The following is a 20,382-nucleotide window of genomic DNA, read 5'->3' as shown; positions in this document are numbered from 1 at the left end:
GCCCCATCTCTTCTATACAGGAGGCCAGCTGTTCAGCTACCTTTCTATCTGCTCGGTAGACCAACCCCGAACGATCTAAGTCCAGGTTTATGGTAGCATTAATATCACCTCCTAAAATAAGCTGGCCTCCCTCTAAAGATCTTACATTCCTCTTCAATTTTTTAAAGAAAGAGGCTTGCCCCGTATTTGGCCCATAAATGGATCCCCAGGTATACTCCCTAGATTCCAGCATTCCATGAATCAAAAGAAAACGTCCAGCTGGGTCTCTCTTGATTTGCTGAACCTGTAGTGGTACACTATCATGAAAAAACAGTGCCACTCCTCCCTTCTTATTTTGTTTTTTTTTGTTACATTTGTACCCCGCGCTTTCCCACTCATGGCAGGCAATGGAGGGGTAAGTGACTTGCCTAGAGTGCCGGGAATCGAACTCAGTTCCCCAGGACCAAAGTCCACCACCCTAACTACTAGGCCACTCCTCCCTCTTACTGTTTGCAGTATCAGAAGCAAAATAAATTTTTGAGTAGGAGGTAGGGCGAAACAAATGTTCATGTGCACGTTTCAAATGTGTTTCTTGTAACATTACCACCTGTGGACGCAATCTAGCTATCTCTTCTCTTGGTATATTAGTTGCCTTTTTCTAGGAGCATTTAGCCCTTTAACATTCCAAGTAAGTATCTTTAAATCAGACATCATCTATCTTCCAGAAGTAGAAAGAGGCATAGACTAAAATATATAGAAGTTTCAATAGAAGTTTCCCTTCAAACAAATACAAAAGAGAAGTACAATTCCCCTCCCCCCACCCAAACAATATTTTCCATGTGGAAGAGAGAGAAAACCCTCCTCCTCTCAACCACACTGTACTCCCAACAAAATCAACCACCTCACTTCAACCTTTCATCTCGGCCTCCCGTCCCACCCAGAATAACGACCCTTCAATTCAATATAGATATATCTCTCTTCTCACTTCTCTGATTATGTTACCATCTCAGAAGGCATAGCCTTGAAGCTGTTCCAATTCAGGTCGCAGGTCTTGTTGCCGCCACCCGTGGCTTCTTCGCTTGTTAAATATTTGTTTCCATTGGTGAACTTTATTGCGAGCCTTGTTTGCTGCCACAGTTTCATCAGGCTCCGTTTCCATCAGACCTGCTAACTGGAGTAGTTGCTTTGCCTCCTCTACCGTACGCATCCGATGTGCTTTACCTGATATAGCAAAACATAATGCAAATGGAAAAGCCCATCGATATTTAATATTGTGTTTGTTCAGAGCTTCCAATATCGGTTTCATCTCTCTACGCCATTGCAACGTGTGAGCAGACAAGTCTTGATATACAGTGATCTGGGTATCGTCATATATCAGTTCTTTTTGCTGGCGCGCTTGAGTAAGTAAATTTTCTTTATCAGAGAATTTCCAAAACCGAACAACTATATCCCTCGGTCTGTTCTGAGGGGTGCCTAGGGCCCTGTGTGCTCGCTCAATGTCTGGCACAGGGGTCTCCGGTTGTGCCGCTAGCAATTGCCCACAAATCTCTTGTATAATTTTCAGGATCTCTTCCTGGGCCCTCCCCCCTCAGGCACACCCCGAAAACGCAAATTTTTACGTCTACTGTGGTTCTCAAGATCGTCAAGTTTATATTGCAGTTCGTTCATCCGCGTTCCAAATCCTTCTTCTCGCTGGTGCAATTGTTGCACGACTTCCACATGCTCCTCCACTCTCATTTCTAGATCTTCAATACAGGTACCCATGTCCTTTAGCTCACCTCGCAAATTATCAATTCTTTCTACTATATCCGCCTTCATATGGGCTAAATCTCTGCGAAGATCATTGAGCAGGTGTGCTGACTGTGATTTTCTAATAGTGCCAGTTTCTTCCTCCGATCTCCCCGATTCAAAATCTGAGGCCTCTTCGAGGTGTGGGGAAACATGGCGCGATGGTGTTTTGGTTGTGCGCTGACTGCTGCGCGCTCTACTTTTCGCCTCCAAACTCTTTAGCTTTTGCGACATCTCACCTTCCTTGACTTTAAGTAAGTTTTAATCGATAGGAGAGGTGCAAATTTTGTCGTATTCTATGCCAGAGTTCGCTATGTTAGCTGGGCTGATCGGGAGCAGTAGGATCAGGCTTCCATCGAGGTCATTGACGTCACTGGAAGTCCTGGAACCACACTTGATTTTAAAGATAAATTACATATTACTAGCAATAGTTCCGTAAGTTCCTTTTTCAGTTCTGTCAGTACTCTGGGATGAATACCATCCGGTCCAGGAGATTTAATATTATTTAATTTGTCAAATTGCGCCATTACATCCTTCAGGCTTATGGAGATGTCGGTCAGTTTCTCCAACTTGTCCATTTTGAATACCATTTCTGGTACCGGTATCTCTCCCAAATCTTCCTCGGTGAATACCAAAGCAAAGAATTCATTTAATCTCTCCGTTATGGCTTTGTCTTCCCTGAGTGCCCCTTTTACTCCTAGGTCATCTAGTGGTCCTACCAATTCTTTTGCTGACTTCTTGCTTTTAGCATACCTAAAAATTTTCTTTTACTATGTGTTTGCTTACAAGTCTCTCTTTGCCTTCCTTATCAGCACTTTGCATTTGACTTGCCATTCCTTAATGCTGTTATTATTTTTAGTCTGTTCCTTTTCCCATTTTCGGAAGGATTTTCTTTTAGCTCTAATAGCTTCTTTCATCTCACATTTTAACGATGCTGGCTGTCATTTGGTCTTCCTTCCATAGAATATATTTGACCTGGGCTTCCAGGATGGTATTTTTGAACAGCACCCAATCCTGTTGTAACTTTTTGACATTGGCAGCTGCTCCTTTAAGTGTTGTGGGTTTTTTATTTTTAACCGTTCTTCTCATTTTATCATAGTTTCCTTTTTGAAAGTTAAACGCAAACGTATTGGATTTCCTGTGTATACTGTCTACAAAGCTGATATCAAATCTGATCATATTATGATCACTGTTATCAAGCAGCTCGAGCACCATTACCTCCCGCCCTAGATCATGTGCTCCAGTAAGGACGGTCTAGAATTTTTCCTTCTCTCGTTGGTTCCTGTACCAGCTGCGCCATAAAGCAGTCCTTGATTTCGTTAAGGAATTTTACTTCCTAGCATGCCCTGATGTTACATTTACCCTGTCAATATCAGGGTAATTGAAATCACCCATTATTATTGTGTTGCCCAGTTTTCTAGCCTCCCTAATTTTTGATAACATTTCTACATCCGTCTGTTCATCCTGGCCAGGCGGACGATAGTACACTCCTATCACTATCCTTTTCCCCTTTACACATGGAATTTCAATCCATAGGGATTCCAAAATGTGTTTTTGTTTTCCTTAGAATTTCCAATCTATTTTATTCAAGGCCCTTCGTAACATACAAAGCTGCTACTCCACCAATTCGATCCACCCTATCACTATGATATAATTTGTACCTCGGTATGACAGTGTCCCACTGGTTATCCTCCTTCTACCAGGTCGAGATGCCTATTATATCTAGTTTGTCATTTAGTGCAATATGTTCTAACTCTCTCATCTTATTTCTTAGGCTTCTGGCATTTACATACAGACATTTCAAACTATGTTTGTTAGTTCCTATTTACATCTTGCTCATTAGTTGACAGTGTTAATTTCCAATCTTTTGTCTGGTTTTTACTTAAGGTCACCTGATCTACTATGATCTCTTTTGCAGCTTCGCTCTCTGGATGCCCTGTCTTCCCTGTTTTGGTGATATGTTTGAAAGATACTTTGTTCCGAACCATGCATTCTTGAACGACCGTTGGTCTTCCCCTGGGTTCTCGTTTAAAAGCTGCTCTATCTCCTTTTTAAACGCCAATTCTAGCTGCCTGGTCCCATTCTGGTTATGGTGGAGCCCATCCTTCTGGAATGGGCTCCCCCTTCCCCAGAATGTTCCCAGAATGGAGTGGAGGAGTAGCCTAGTGGTTAGTGCAGCGGACTTTGATCCTGGGGAACTGGGTTCGATTCCCACTGCAGCTCTTTGTGACTGTGGGCAAGTCACTTAACCCTCCATTGCCCCAGGTACAAAATCAGTACCTGTATATATGTAAACCGCTTTGAATGTAGTTGCAAAATACCACAGAAAGTCGGTATATCAAGTCCCATTTCCCTTACAAATCTAAAACCCTCCTCCCTGCACCATCCACGCATTGAGACTCTGGAACGGGTGGCACTTCTGAAAATGCTACCCTAGAGGTTCTGCATTTGAGCTTTCTACCTAAGAGCCTAAATTTGGCTTCCAGATCTTCTCTTCCACATTTTCCTATATCATTGTTACCGACATGTACCAAGACAGCCGGCTACTCCCCAGCACTATCTTAATTCCTATGTAGGTGAAACGTGAAGTCCTCCACCTTTGCACCAGGAAGGCAAGTGACCAGGCGATCCTCATGTCCACCAGCCACCCAGATATCTACATGCCTAATCACCAACAGCTGTCCTAACCCTTCCCACCTGGGCTCTAGCTCCTGGAGTCACATCCTCGGTGCGAGAGGGTATTGCATCCCCTGGTGTGCTGGTCTTGTCTACAGGATTACTTCCAGGTGCACCAGGGTGATGCTCTCCTTTTAGAAGATCTTCCTCCTCCAAGGCAGCACAGGGGCTGTCAGATTGGAGGTGGGACTTCTCTACAACATCCCTGTAGGCCTCCTCTATGTACTTCTCTGTCTCCCTCAGCTCCTCTATCTAGAACTCTAGCCTCAAGAGAACGGATTTGTTTTCTGAGAGCTTAGGAGCTCTTTGTATCGAGCACGCAGATTTGTCTTCTCAGCAACTTGGAGATAATTTACATGTGACACTCAATGCAAAAGACTGGATAACACCCCTCTTGCTGCTGGACTAGTGTCTGCATCTTAGTATTATAGAATTGTTTGTTTAAAACTTCCTAAGATACTAGAGATATCAGATGTATAAAGAATCTTAAGATTGGTGTAATTTATTTAGTGTTTGCATCTCTGAAACTAATCAATTAAAACACTAAAGAAAACTCCCCTCTTGTCTTAATTAGAATAATTGATTATAAATGAAGAGTTGAGTTTGGAGTGGGTAGGAATTGGGGGGGGGGGGGGGTGAGGACTGAACTAGGTCCTACTGTGCCTTTTACTGGCTATTTGTTAATGCTGTGGCAGAATATTTAAGTTTTAAAACCTATAGGGAGAAGGGTATGCAGACTAGCTAAAGTTTGCTTTTCTCTCCCTTTTAAAATTCTAGCTGTGTTTATCAATATCTATAATTCCTCTTTTACTTTCATCAATTTTTATTGACGACAGAAACATAACCAATACAAATTCAGTTGTTTCATAGCAAAGAATATTTGACCTTGCAAGATATAGTACAGAAACATGAAGCAATTAAACCAGGCTGCCAACAAATATTTCTCGTTTATCTCCCTTCACCCGTGTCCCACCCCTCTGCTGTATAACTATAATCCAGCAATATGTATAGTAACAAACCCCTCCTCCCTTAACATCCCCTAACCCTCCCTTCCCCACTGATCCCCAAATGCAAAAACACAAAGCCCCCCTTCAGGTCCCAAAAGGTATGGTTTCTTATGACCCCTCGAGACACCGGAACAAGGAAAGAAATAACTTCATATTACCGTACCTTCTACCTCCCCCAGGTACCTAATTAATTAATGATCCCATATAAAGTCGAAGCTCAGGTAGTAAGCCATTCAGCCAGCCAGACCCTTCACATCACATTAATCACCAAATTCCTAACTCTGGGAGACAGAGAAGACAGGTAGGGTCCCCACAGCTTCAAAAAGCGAGTTTTACATTTACGTGAACCTCTTGTCTCCCTCGCCTCCCATGTTACCAATTGATGCAGCTGGTTGTGCCAGTGTCAATACTCAGGTAATGCATCTGAAACCCAAGTCTGCAAGATACATTTACGTGCCAGCAAGGAGGCTTTCCGAAGCAGCATCCTCGATTCCCCAGAGGCTCCCCCTCCTGACCCAGAGCAGTCTAGCAGCAAAAGGGATGGGGACCGCGCCACCCGGCGCCGAATAATCGACGATAGGTACATGGTAACCCAATTCCAAAAGCGGCAGACATTTTCACAAGTCCAAAAGGTATGGTAAAAAAGTATTATCTGACTTGTTGCATTTAGGACACACTGGACAAACCCCCCGCTCGGACCACCTAAACCCTAGTAAAATAAGCCCTCAGTAGGACCCGAAAATAACACTCTCTATATGAAACACTACCTTAGAGCCTGCGAGGTCTATTTTCCAAGTCCTCTAACTTATCTTCGTAAGCATCCAACACTTTTTGCATACGAGTCTGGGCTTCCTCCACCTTCGTCATCTTGTCTTCCAGCTCCCCAGTGTGGTGACAGTAGGTTGCTAATTCTGCAGCGATATGGTCGAGATTACTTTGAAGTTGTTCTAACTTTGAGTCTATGGGGCCCAGCCGAGTATCTAAGACATGCTCCATTGCTCCAATTACTTCCGTTGTTACTTCTGCTACCCAAGCGGAGCCGACAGAGTTGGGCGGGCTAGCAAGCGCTGCCATCTTGTCCCCCTGTAATTTCTGTTTGTCTTTCTCTTTCCAGAGGTCTTTAGTCTCCATTAGTTGTTAATAATCACTAATTCCTGGAATCTCGCCCCTCAGAGACTCTTATCGAACAGGATCAGCCGAGACTTCGAGGTTTGCTGTGTAAAATTTAGAGGTTTTATGGAGAGGCGGCAGGAGTAGAAAGACTAGCTGCTGCTCCTGAGCATAGTGTCATGTGGCCCCATCATAACTCCTCTTTTGAACCCAATCTTTAAGTTAAGTACAGAAAAAAAACTATTACTTACCCACAGAAATGTCCTCGCCTCTCAGAACATCTCAGAACCTTATCAGTCTGTGGGGGAAAAAAAGCACATTTACCAGACCTCATTAGAGTGAGAAGCACAAATAAGATAATGATAGATTTAGCACTCTGGGATGAGATCATACACTTCCTACTTGCAATCCAGATTCAGAGCTGTTCTAAATTATAAACCCTGAGAGGAGAAGGACACGAGGCTCAGATAATATAAAAATAGCAAAGATGTTTATTAGATGATGATGGCAGCAATAGAAAATAATCAGAGACAATATATTTCCTAATAAATAATTACACAGATTCACCCAAAATAATGGTAAATGATGGAAAATTACTGAGTTCAAGTACCTGTCAAGGGGAGTAAAAATATCGCACACTATTCCCTAATCCTGAAATAGATAATATACCTAACACCCTGAGCAGTACCCAATAGATAACACTCATGAACACTGGTTCTGAATACAGAGGCTCACGATCAGGCAGGTCAGTACCAGGAGCTCAGGACAGTCATCAGGTAAGTGCTTCCCAACCGGGCAAGAGCATGCAGGCAGGTGATGCCACAGATTAATGAACCTTCATCATGTGGCCAGCTTGGAGCAAACTGATAGCGAGATGCTATCAGTTTATGATAGCAGCTTCAAAGAAGGGGGTCTTACACCTTTTCTTCTGGTGCCGTACTGACTAGCAGGGCCACCGAGAGACAAAGCTAGGTCTGGGCCTCTGCCATGCTCCCCCCCCCCAAAGTCCCATTTGCTTGTCCTGTGTGCCCGGATGTTAACTCTGCTCTGCTGCATGGGTCTTTCTTCTTGCTGCGTCCCCTCCTATGTTTGTGGAAACAGGAAGTACTTCACACAGGAGGCGGGATGAAGCAGGAAGAAGGACCTGTGACTGGCAGAGTGAACGTGATAACCCAGTACTTCTGCACACAGGAGGAGCAGGACTCAGGAGACCAGTTTGACATGCTGGTGCTGGGCAGGCTCCTCTTTGAGGCCGGGCCCTAGGTAGTCTTGCCCTCTCCTGCTCCCCCTTTTCTGTGGCCCTGCTGATTAGAAAAACAGTCTGAGGTTTTCTCTTGTGTCTTTGGGACCTAGGGACCTGACTCTTGCCATCATAGATGGTTCTCTTCTTGTCCATGAAGGTCCCAGGCACAGTAAACAAAAGTTGTTGTGAACAGCCTTGATGTCTCAATAATGTCCTAGAGGCCTATTACAGTACCAAGCCTCTGCATAAGAGCTGACTTGGCCTGAGTCTGTGAAAAGTCAGGTTCACAATGTAGAATAATGCTTTATGGTAGTGCTTTATGCAGGGCTTTTTTTGTGCCTACAAATACCTATACTCATTTCATTCCAAAAGATTATGGCAAGTACAAGGGGAAATTCAGTGTACAACTGAATAACAGGCTACCCCAAACAAGGCTGGACCCCCCCCCCCCCCAAAATGTGAAAGAATACTGTGTTCAAATGGTAGCAGTCAAGGGAAAAACTTTGATTTTTCAGTTACCATTCATACTTAAACATTGGTTTTCTTTTCTTTTTATTTTTTTTTCTGGCAGGTGATTCAGGAATTTGTGGACGGCCTGGAGTCTCACATTGAAGACAGGGACAAATTCAGGAATTGTTTGCTTCCTTGTGGCCATTCATGTGATGAAGAAATCAGGTCAGAGAAAGCACATGCCTAATAATAAAATGGCCTGTCAGCCTAGGCAAAGACAGTTATTTTCTCTTGTGCAGTGCTGAAAAGAGTGATGGTGCTCTAAAATAAAAGATCTTATTTGATTTTTTTTCTTTACAGTAATCTAGTGAATCCTTACCATGAAAGCCTTATTAAACTACTTCTTGGAATTGAAATTTTGCAGGTAAACCTACTTTTTTAATTATGCATCAAGACATAATATGGGGTCCAGTCCCTATGCAACAAAAGAGAACGACTGGATGCAGAGAGAAGATAGGGGCAGAGTATGAAAACTGCAAACAGATGGAGGAGGAGGGTGGTTTTTTTTTGGGGGGGGTGGGGGGATGGGGGGTTAAAGGGTGGTAAAGACCAACGGAGGGATGAGTCGTCTTTGGAAAATAAAGAAAAACCCGAGTCTTAGCATAGAAGAAGCATCATACTGGGTCAGACCAAAGGTCTAAGAAGCCCGGTACCTTTTTTCAACAGTATCCAATCCAGGTCACAAGTATCTGACAGGATCCTTGGGATGAAAAATTAGCTAGGAGATATGGATGGGGGGAGTGAGAGAGGGGAAAAGAAGGCAAGTTTAGACTGAAGGGACAGTGCTAAAATAAACTGAAAACCCATTTTTGGCATGTATTTTTTAGCCTCGTCAAACACCTTTTAAATTTTTTTGGTTTTGACAGAAACCTAATGCTTGCTTTTTGGAGGTGGCTGACCCCCCCCCCCCCCCCCAAAAAAAAAAAAGACTAGCCAGCCAGCTAATCTCCCTCCTGCCCTCATCCCCCAAGTACAGGAGTAGCCAGCCAGCCTCTTCCCCCCCCCCCCATATGAACAACAACAACCTGCTAACTCTCACCTCATCCCCCGAACAGGAGTAGCAAGACAGTTCCCCCCCCCCCCCCCCCCCACCCAAACAGGAGTAGCTTGCCTGCCAGCCTTCCTACCCGGTCCTACTTTCTAGGCCCTTTGATATCTGTGACTGTAGTTGGGGCAGGATTGATCCCTAGTTGCTGCTGTCCATGCTGGCTCTGCTCTCAAAATGGCTGCTGCATCTCTCACGAGACCACTACTAGTTGCGGTGGTAGCTACTTTGTGACTGTAAGGGCAAGGTCATAGCAACAATTTTGAGAGCGGAGTCACCAGGGATCACTCCTGCCTCGACTACAATCCTAGACCACCAGGAATTGGAAGACAGGTCTCCGGGGGGGGGGGGGGGGGGGGACGACGACGTGACCTACGGGTGGGTGGTGAGGAGGCAGAGTGGGGCAACTGCTGTTTTGGAAGTGGGGACAGAACTTAGATTAGGCCTCATGGTTTCAGTGTCTGGTTCAGTCAAAATCAAGCAGCAAATCTCGGCTGCAGATTTGTTTTGGACAAAACTGGAATAATGGATTTTGATTGGCCATTTAATTAGGGGTGAGTGGGAAGTTGGCACCTGGGCACAGGATGAAGGTGAGAAGCTAGAGCAGGTGGAGTTCTCTAGCACTGGCACATGCAAGGGATTGGAGGTTGATGCTTTGCATGAAACAAATATTGTTGACTTTCTCAATCTATATAAACAGTAGGAAAGCTGTGACATTAGATGGTAATTGTCACGGCTGTGGCCATGCCTTTATGTCCAGACCTTCTGATCTCTGTATCTGGCTCTGTGACCCCCCTCCAGACTCTTTCCCTGCTGTTGATGTTCCTGCTAGCCAAGCCTTGCTTTGGTCTCTCTGCTCCCAAGCTTCATTGCCCAGTGTGACATCATCAGCCATCTCCTTTATAAAGACCCGGGGAACTTTCCTGGGTTGCCTTTGCAACAGGTCTGTTTCCCTTTTCTTGTTTGATTAAATTTGCTGATGACACAAAGTTATTCAAAGTCATTAAATCACGGGAGGATTGTGAAAAATTACAAGAGGACCTTACAAGACTGCACATCTAAATGGCAGATGACGGTTAATGTGAGCAAGTGCAAAGTGATGCATGTGGGAAAGAGGAACCCAAATTATAGCTACGTCATGCAAGGTTCCACGTTAGGAGTCACAGACCAAGAAAGGGATCTAGGTGTCATCGTTGATACGTTGAAATCTTCTGCTTAGTGTGCTGCTGTGGCTAAGAAAGCAAATAGAATGTTAGGTATTATTAGGAAAGGAATGGAAAAGAAAAATGAGGATGCTATAATGCCTTTGTATCGCTCCATGGTGAGACCGCACCTTGAATATTGTGTTCAATTCTGGTCACTGCATCTCAAAAAAGATATAGTGGAATTAGAAAAGTTGCAGAGAAGGGCGACGAAAATGATAAAGGGGATGGGACGACTTCCCTATGAGGAAAGGCTAAAGCGGCTAGGGCTTTTCAGCTTGAAGAAAATGCGGCTGAGGGGAGATATGATAGAGGTCTATAAAATAATGTGTGGAGTTGAATGGCTAGATGTGAAGGGTCTGTTTACGCTTTCCAAAAATACTAGGACTAGGGGGCATGCGATGAAGCTACAATGTGGTAAATTTAAAATGAATCGGAGAAAATATTTCTTCACTCAACATGTAATTAAACTCTGGAATTCGTTGCCAGAGAATGTGGTAAAGGCGGTTAGCTTAGTGGAGTGTAAAAAAGGTTTGGACGGCTTCCTAAAGAAAAAGTCCATAGACCATTTTTAAATGGACTTGGCGAGAATCCACTATTTCTGGGATTAGCAGTATAGAATGTCTTGTACTTTTTTGGGATCTTGCCAGGTACTTGTGACCTGGATTGGCCACTGTTGGAAAGAGGATGCTGGGCTTGATGGACCTTTGCTCTTTCCCCAGTATGGCAATACCTATGTACTTATGCTGTGTTCTGTGTCCCTGTGTGTGTAGTTCTCGTTTGTACCTGAATGGACTAGTTTTCAGTTAGCTTTGTTTTCATGCTCTGCCTTTACTGTTTCTGGGCGTGTGTAGTTCTTGTCTGTTCTGAGAGTCTGTAGTGCCTGCCTTGTCCTTGATTACTTCACTGTTGTGTCTGCTGCCTCTCCGGCTGCCTTGCCTTTCACTTCCTGTCTGTGGGTGCTGGTAAGCACATTGCTTCTTTGTTTGTTAGTCTTCCCTGTAGCCTGCTTTAACTCTTTGTGTACTGTGTTTACCTGGCTCTTTTGAGCACTACTCCTTTGCTGATTTGTGTATTGGAGGCAGCTCTTCTCTTTGGTCTGTCTAGTCCTGTGCTGTGTTTGCTTCCTGGCTCTTTTGAGCTCTGTTCCTGCCAAAGTACTGCTCCTGCTCTGTGTTTGATACAGGTTCTGCTCCTGCTCTGTGTTTGAGCTAGTTCTGTGCCTATTCCCTGCGAAGCCAAGTCCCTTTCAGAATACGGTTTCAGCCAAGCCTGTTCCAGAATCCTGCGCTAGCCAAGCCAAGCCCGTTCCAGAATCCTGCTCCAGCCAAGCCAAGTCTGTTCCAGAATCCTGTTCCTGCCTTGTTTGCCTATCTAGTTGTGCTTGCCTTGTCTTATTTTAGTCCTATCTGTTCTGTTTCCTGCCTGTGCCAGCCCAGGTGGCTTGTCTGCCAAAGCTCCGGCTTTGGTCCAAGGCCTCACCGTCCCGGGTTCCGTGACAGTAATTTTAGAAGATTTTGCTTTAAGCACTGAAATGTGTGCTATAGTAATGGAGGAAGTAAAGCAAATCCCTTTTTTAACTTAAAATGTATTAATTTTCTAATAAACAGAACAAATTAATGAGTTCTATCAACCACTCATACATAACCACAGTCATTAATAAAGTAGTCCCAATATTCCCTTAAATACTAACGAACTGAAAATCCACCCTCTTTCCTTCTAGTAGTGCTGATTGCTCTGGTTTGGTAAAGAAGACCTTGGTACAGGGACAATCTCTGGCAAGCAGGGAGTGTCTGTTTAAAGCCAAATCAGTATGCTGGATGCATCTCTCTTGTCTTAGTTTGGCTCTTGAAAGGGCTAGGTTAAAGAAGAGAGATTGCAACAAGATAGTTATCACCTTACTTGAATATTCTAGAATAAGTTCTACATAAAGGTTTGGAGATGTTTGAGAATTGGTGTTAAGATAAGTGGAACAGAAGAATGCAGAGGAAAAAATACAGATATATTGGATTTCTCTGAGGACAAGCAGGTTGAATTTTTCTCACACATGGGTCGGCAATCTGCCCTGGCCTGGGAACAGGCATAAGACATAGCAAAAAAAGAAAAAGATTTGCCAGAGCCTTCTGGCGCACATGCAGTGGCGCACTGCACATGTGCGGACTGGATTTGTGCCTGTCGTGCAAGCGCATTCCTCAGTTGCTTTTTGTCTGCGCGAGGAGCGACAACTTTTTCTGTGGGCCCTCTTTACATGCCTGGGAAAGAGCTTTCTTCACTTTTGAAGTGTTTTTGTACCTTCTGTTTTGTGTTTCGTTTTGATTCTGTTAAAAAAAAAAAATACGCAGCTTCAAACGTTGTACTCTGGGCAACCGAACCATCTCAGGTACAGATACCCATTCTTGGTGTATCCAGTGCCTTGGGCCTGACCATAACCCAGCTCATTGTGCCCTTTGTCATCCTATGAAGAAGTGGACTCAACTTGCTTGAGAAACCGAGAGAGAGAATCTTTTTGGGGCTCGGTCCGGTCTTTCGGCATTGGAACAGAGGCCGGTGACATTGAGGAACGCATCGCCGTCGGGAGTGGATATAGGCATGGATGCTGAGAGGCCACGGCACGCTGGGAGCAGTGAGGCATCGAGTGGGTCCCCATCTGCCTCGAGGCCTCCTGCTGTACATCATCAGACCCGACCCCAAGGTGATGTGGGGATTCGACGTTGTCCTCTTCGGCACCGAAGAGCCTTGGTGAGGTGCATCAAGCGAAGGCTAAGAAGCAATGACACCATTCCCCCTCGACACATGGTGCTGGGAGCTGCAGGGCGCCAAGGGATTCAGCACCCAAGAAGCATCAGCGCCGGGAGGACTTCTCCTCCTCCATACAGGATGTGCTGAAGTTGAGTGAGAGTTGTTTGAAGTGCCAGAAGGGAATTTTTTAGTTGCGATGTCGGGTGTGCCCCATATTGCCTTTGAGCGTTTACCACTTGTTTCTCTAACCTCAAAATTTCTCTATCCCTAGACTTCTTTTTAAAGGAAGAATAGGCTATGATCTCCCCTCTAAGCACAGCCTTTGCTTCTTCCCAGAAAACTATCGGTTGCTGAGCATGACCTTCATTGTGTTTTTGATACTCCTCCCATTTGTGCAATAAATGCTCCCGAAAGGCCGAATCCCAATATAACTGTGGGGGAAATCGCTAGTGATATTGTTTACATCCTGATCTCCCAAAATCCAGGGAACACCATAGTGAAGAATGATCTGATACACTATATGATCCTATGCCTGCGTCTATCACGGAAGTGAAAAGCTCCTTTGAAAGAAGCCAATAATCACTTCTGGACTGTGAACCATGCGCTTGGGATAAATGCGTATATTCCTGATCCATGGGATATAGCGTTCTCCATACATCCAGAAGATCGAGACTTGAGCAAAGCAACAGGATATCCTTAGAAGGATTTCCCCTATCTTGCAAGGTTCTTCTAGATTTATCTAAAGCAGGGTCATGAACCATGTTGAAATCTCCTCCCATAATAATAGGCAAATCAGCCAATTCAGCCATTTTCTGAATGATAGTTCGTACCCAACTATGTTCATATACATTGGGGCCATATATGTTACAAAGTAGTATAGGTTTTTTGTTAATCAAAGCCTTAATCAGTAAAACTCTGCCCTTCGAGTCCCTCCAAGATTGTTGAAGCACCACATCCAACCCTTTCCGAACAAGGACCAGGAGACTGGCCTTACGGTGAACTGCCGGAGAATCAATTACTTGACCCACCCACCATCGTCGAAACTTCATGTGTTCCACCGTGGATAGGTGGGTCTCTTGTAAGACTACAATGTCCGCCCTTTGGCGATTCAAAGCCTGTAAAATCTTTTGCCGTTTAATGGGTGATGACACCCCATTTGCGTTCCTAGAAACCAATTTAAGTACCATCACTTGATTTATGAAGAAAGATGAAAAATCCAAGGCAATAGTACAGCCTGCTTACTTTATCACTAAAGACTGCTCAGAGAATAAATTACTGCAGATTCTTTTGGATTCATATTGGGTAAATGAGACTTTTTATTAGAGATGGATTCACCTCAAAGTGGAGAGCACTCTACCAAAACCCTCATCCACACCCTTGTCACCTCTCGTTTAGACTACTGCAATCTGCTTCTTGCTGGCCTCCCACTTAGTCACCTCTCCCCTCTCCAGTCGGTTCAAAACTCTGCTGCCCGTCTCATCTTCCGCCAGGGTCGCTTTACTCATACTACCCCTCTCCTCAAGACCCTTCACTGGCTCCCTATCCGTTTTCGCATCCTGTTCAAACTTCTTCTACTAACCTATAAATGTATTCACTCTGCTGCTCCCCAGTATCTCTCCACACTCGTCCTTCCCTACACCCCTTCCCGTGCACTCCGCTCCATGGATAAATCCTTCTTATCTGTTCCCTTCTCCACTACTGCCAACTCCAGACTTCGCGCCTTCTGTCTCGCTGCACCCTACGCCTGGAATAAACTTCCTGAGCCCCTACGTCTTGCCCCATCCTTGGCCACCTTTAAATCTAGACTGAAAGCCCACCTCTTTAACATTGCTTTTGACTAGTAACCACTTGTAACCACTCGCCTCCACCTACCCTCCTCTCTTCCTTCCCGTTCACATTAATTGATTTGATTTGCTTACTTTATTTATTTTTTGTCTATTAGATTGTAAGCTCTTTGAGCAGGGACTGTCTTTCTTCTATTTTTGTGCAGCGCTGCGTGTGCCTTGTAGCGCTATAGAAATGCTAAATAGTAGTAGTAGTAGTAGTGATCAGAGGGCTGTCCCAGCCAGCAGCCCCCCAATCACCTACCTTTAATAAGGCTCTCACCGCACGCACCTCAACATCAACAGAAAAAAAAAAACTTCCTCAAACATAAACCCCCACCCCAAATGGACTTGGGGAAAATCCACTGTTTCTGAGATAAGCAGCATAAAATGTTTTGTACTTTTTTTGGATCTTGCCAGGTATTTGTGACCTGGATTGGCCACTGTTGGAAACAGGATGCTGGGCTTGATGGACCTTTGGTCTTTTCCAGTATGGCAATACTTATAACACCCCACAAACTGAAATCTTTCCATTAACCAGATCACTCCAATAATAAGCCCCCCTCCCTCCCGGTTGCAAAGAATCCCCACACTCCCAAAAAAAGTGAAATCTAACACTTATCACCGTGGAAACAAAACTGTGGAGTACCACAAGGATCACCATTATCACCGATCCTTTTAACCTCATGATGACCCCACTAGCCAAGGCCCTATCCACTCAAGGCCTCAACCCATTCATTTATGCAGACGACGTCACAATATATATCTCATACAAACAAGATGTCAGAAATCAACAACGAAATCAAGCTCAGCTTGAACATCATGGACTCATGGGCAAATGCATTCCAATTAAAACTCAACAGAGAAAAAACAAACTGTCTCATTATCTCCTCCCAACACAACACATACAAACCCACAGACCTAAGCATACCAGGTCACACCCTCCCCATCTCAGACAACCTAAAAATTCTCAGAGTAACAATTGACCGAAACCTCACTCTAGAGAATCAAGCGAAATCTACCATAAAGAAAATGTTTCAATGTGGAAACTCAAACACGTGAAACCATTCTTCCCAAGGGCTATATTTCACAACCTGATACAATCAATGGTACTAAGCCACGCAGATTACTGCAATGGAATTTATGCGGGATGCAAAGAACAAATTATAAAGAAACTTCAGACCGCCTAGAACACAGCAGCCAGGCTTATATTTGGAAAAACACATTATGATAGCGCCAAACCCCTCAGAGAAAATCTGCACTGGCTCCCAATCAAAGAACGCATTGCTTTTAAGGTCTGCACCATGGTTCATAAAATTAAATAAGGCGATGCCCCGGGATACATGACGGACCTCGTAGACCTACCAACCAGAAACACAACAAGATCAGCACGAACATACCTAAATCTCCACTACCCAAGTACTAAAGGACTCAAATACAAATCAACTTATGCATCCAGCTTTTCTTACTTAAGCGCACAACTATGGAACGCTCTGCCAAATATAATAAAAACAACGAACAACCACCAAGTTTCCGGAAAGAGCTAAAAACAAACCTGTTCAAAAAGGCATACCCCACCGACCCAACATAAAAACCTAAGTTCCTGTGACACTGCAAAATCAAAGACTGTAATGGACATACCTTAACCCTCATCCCTCCTCCCTAACTTCCCCAATGTATCTACCAAACACGAACCTTCTTTTACCACAATAACACCTGTAGTTGTTCATACCGCAACTGGCGAACACCGTTGCTGTACCATGTAAGCTACATTGAGCCTGCAAATAGGTGGGAAAATGTGGGATACAAATTAAACAAATAAATAAATACTCTGGCAGAAAAGTCTTGAAAGCATAAAACCGACTTATTCTCGTATTTTAGTGGGGGCCCTTAGCTCTAATGGCCCTCAGAATTTCTGCCTTGTGGGCATAGTTCAGTATTTTCAAGATAACCATAACACGGTCTGGACTCTTCCGCCCTCCTTGGTCCTAGCTTGTGGGGCCCGCTCAACCTGCAAAGGACCCGCCGTCGATTGCAAACGCAGTTCAGAAGCCAGCCAAGACTCCAAATATTTCCGCAAATCTGACTTAATGATGGTCTCAGGTAGACCCACTAAGCGTAAGTTCCCTCTCTTTGAGTGGTTCTGAATGTCATCGATCGTATCCTCCAGTGTCTTGAGCTTATTCTGTAGATTTGTTTGATGCGGATAACTGCTGCACCCAATCCTCTAAGTCTGATACATGCTGGCAGTATGCTGAGAATTCACCCCACTGTGCCTCCAGCCTTCCATCTGCAATGTTTAATTTGTCAGCAACGGCTTGCGGGTTCTTGTCCAGTGACGTTTCAATCGCTCGTTTCACTTAGGTGACTATCCTGCTTATTTTCGAAAGGAGAAAAACGCCCATGTTCGGGAGATGGGCGTCCGTTTTTCGTGGGCGGCCAAATCGGTATAATCGAAAGCCGATTTTGGTCGTCTTCAACTGCACTCTGTCGTGGGAATGAATAAAGTTGACGGGGGGCGTGTTGGAGGTGTGGTGAAGGCGGGACTGGGGTGTGGTTATCGGCCGAGCAGAGATGGGCGCACTCGGCTGATAATGGAAAAAAGAAAGGCGTTTTTAGCGAGAATTTAGGACACTTTTTTTGGACCCTTTTTTCTCACGAACAGGTCCCAAAAAAGTGCCCTAAATGACCAGATGACCACCGGAGGGAATCGGGAATCACCTCCCCTGACTCCCCCAGTGGTCACTAACCCCCTCCCACCAAAAAAAAAACCCACTTGCAAAAACCTTATTTCCCAGCCTCTATGACGTCCTCAAATTCCGTACCCACCTCCATGACAGCAGAATGTGTTTGATCCTCTCACAGCCTTTCCCTCGGTCAGATGTGGCTCTCGGGTGCACTGCAGGGTCACATCAGCATTACATTGTGGTGGGTGTAGGGTATTGGGCTCCGTGATTTCACTAGCTTGAGTTACAGTCTCACGATGTTGATAGTTGGTAGGCTCTTCTCCCATGGTGCTTTTCCCTCTGCCTACTGGGTCAGAGTGTGCCCTGTTTTTTTTCCGGTAGGCCACGAGGTAGTGGCCATTTTTGTAAGTCCGTTTTAGATCCCTTTCGTGTGTTAGCCAGCTCTGAGCTACTGCTAATCTTAGTACCAGGGAGACTCGTTGCCAGTGGGGCACAACCTCTGATCTGCAGTTAACTGTGAGTAAACGCGGTTATTGAAATAAAGGACGTTTTCAGCGAGATTAGTCATGGTGTGAACTGCTGTGCCAAGGTTATACAGCAGCAACAAGTCCTGTCCCTGGAGCAGTTTTAGTGGGTAATGCAGTGCACTTCAGGCAGGCGGACCCAGGCCCATTCCCCCTACCTGTACCACTTGTGGTGGTAAATGGGAGCCCTCTAACCCCCCCCCCAAACCCCCCCCCTACTGTACCCACATGTAGGTGCCCCCTTCACCATTAAGTGCTATGGTAATGGTGTTGAGTTGTGGGGAGTGGGTTTTTGGGGGGATTTGGGGGTCTCAGCACCCAAGGTAAAGGAGCTATGCACCTGGGAGGTAATTTAATGTTTTTTTTCCTATTTTTTAAAAGTGCCCCCTAGGGTGCCCAGTTGGTGTCCTGGCATGTGAGGGGGACCAGTGCACTACGAATCCTGGCCCCTCCCACGACCCAAAGCCTTGGATTTGGTTGTTTTTGAGCTGGCACGTTTCGGTTTCGATTATCGCTGAAAAACGAAAACGCCCAGCTCAAACAAATGCCCACATCTCAAAAATGCCCACATCCATTGCATTTGCCTGGCACAAACCGTGTTTGCGAAACTAAAGATAAACGTCTATCTTTTTCGAAAATACGATTCGGCCCACCCCTTCACGGACCCTTTCTTGGAGATGGACGTTCTTACACATGGGCGTTTGCATTCGATTATGCCCCTCCACATCTGCCACCCATGCGGAGCTAACGGAAGAAGATCCTGTGTCTCCCCCATTCGCCATCTTTGATTCACTCTGTTGTATTTTTTCCTTCTCATGGCATTGCGCTTTAGATGCCATTGATAAGCATAAAAATCAGCCTTGTCCAAATTTGTGACTCCCAACTCCTTAGCCTTCCAAAACCCTTCAATGGTTTTAGAAAAAAAAAACTAGTAGGAGGCAAGGTTTGGGGATCGAGTCTCTGTAGCTCTTCCTACTGACACCTGCTCTCTCAGCAAGGCATCAAGTGACCCCCACCCTTTTTAAAAAATATACAGTATATATTTGGTATTTTTGAACAGCATCCATGCCTGAAGTAAATTTTTGACCCTCACAGCCACTCCTCTTTTTTTTTTTTTTTCACCGTTCTTCTCATTTTATCATAGTCTCCTTTTTGAGAGTTAAAAGCTAATGTATTGGATTTCCAAAACTAATATCAAACCTGATCATATTATGATCACTATTATCAAGTGGCCCCATCACCACTAAAGACTAGGTCTAGAATTTTTCTTTCTCTTGGCGGCTCCTGTACCAGCTGCTCCATAAAGCAATCCTTGATTTCGTTAAGGAATTTTACCTCGCTAGCATGCTCTGATGTTACATTTACCCAGTCAATATTGGGGTAATTGAAATCGCTCATCGTGTTGCCCAGTTTGTTAGCCTCCCTAATTTCCGATAACATTTCTACATCCGTCTGGTCATCCTGGCCAGGCGGAGGGTAGTACACTCCTATCACTATCTTTTCCCCCTTTACACATGGAATTTCAGTCCATAGGGATTCTAAGATGTGTTTTTGTTTCCCTCAGAATTTCCCGTCTATTTTATTCAAGGCCCTCCGTAACATACAAAGCTGCTACTCCACCAATTCGATCCACCCTATCACTATTATATAATTTCTACCCCGTAATGACAGTGTCCCACTGGTTATCCTTCTTCCATCAGGAGATGCCTATTATATCTAGTTTGTCATTTAGTGCAATATATTCTAACTCTCCCATTTTATTTCTTAGGCTTCTGGCATTTGCATATAGACATTTCAAACAGTTTGTTGTTCCTGTTTACATCATGCTCAGTACTTGACAGTATTAATTTGCAATCTTTTGTCTAATTTTTATTTTTATTTAAGGACACCTGATCTACTATGGTCTCTTTTGCAACCTCACTATTGAGATACCCTATCTTCCCTGTTTTGGTGATATCTTTAAAAGATACCTTATTCCGAACCATGCGCTTTTGAGCGACTGTCAGCCTTCCCCCAGCCTCTAGTTTAAAAGCTGCTCTATCTCTTTTA

General features: G+C 44.5%; 1 protein-coding gene across 3 annotated transcripts in view; it reads left to right on the top strand.

The window, feature by feature from the left end:
* FANCD2 (FA complementation group D2) overlaps positions 1–20,382 on the top strand; it is a 763,224-nt gene that overhangs the window by 56,200 nt on the left and 686,642 nt on the right. For all 3 annotated transcript variants that reach the window (XM_030205444.1, XM_030205445.1, XM_030205443.1), the window contains exons 4-5: positions 8,375–8,478; positions 8,614–8,677. In XM_030205444.1, the coding sequence (XP_030061304.1) occupies positions 8,375–8,478; positions 8,614–8,677 (168 nt within the window). The remainder of the gene's footprint in view (positions 1–8,374; positions 8,479–8,613; positions 8,678–20,382) is intronic.

This window comes from Microcaecilia unicolor, chromosome 6 (assembly GCF_901765095.1).
Source record: "Microcaecilia unicolor chromosome 6, aMicUni1.1, whole genome shotgun sequence".
Taxonomy (NCBI): domain Eukaryota; kingdom Metazoa; phylum Chordata; class Amphibia; order Gymnophiona; family Siphonopidae; genus Microcaecilia; species Microcaecilia unicolor.
Note: the sequence above shows the minus strand (reverse complement) of the source record. Positions and strands in the feature narration are given on the sequence as shown.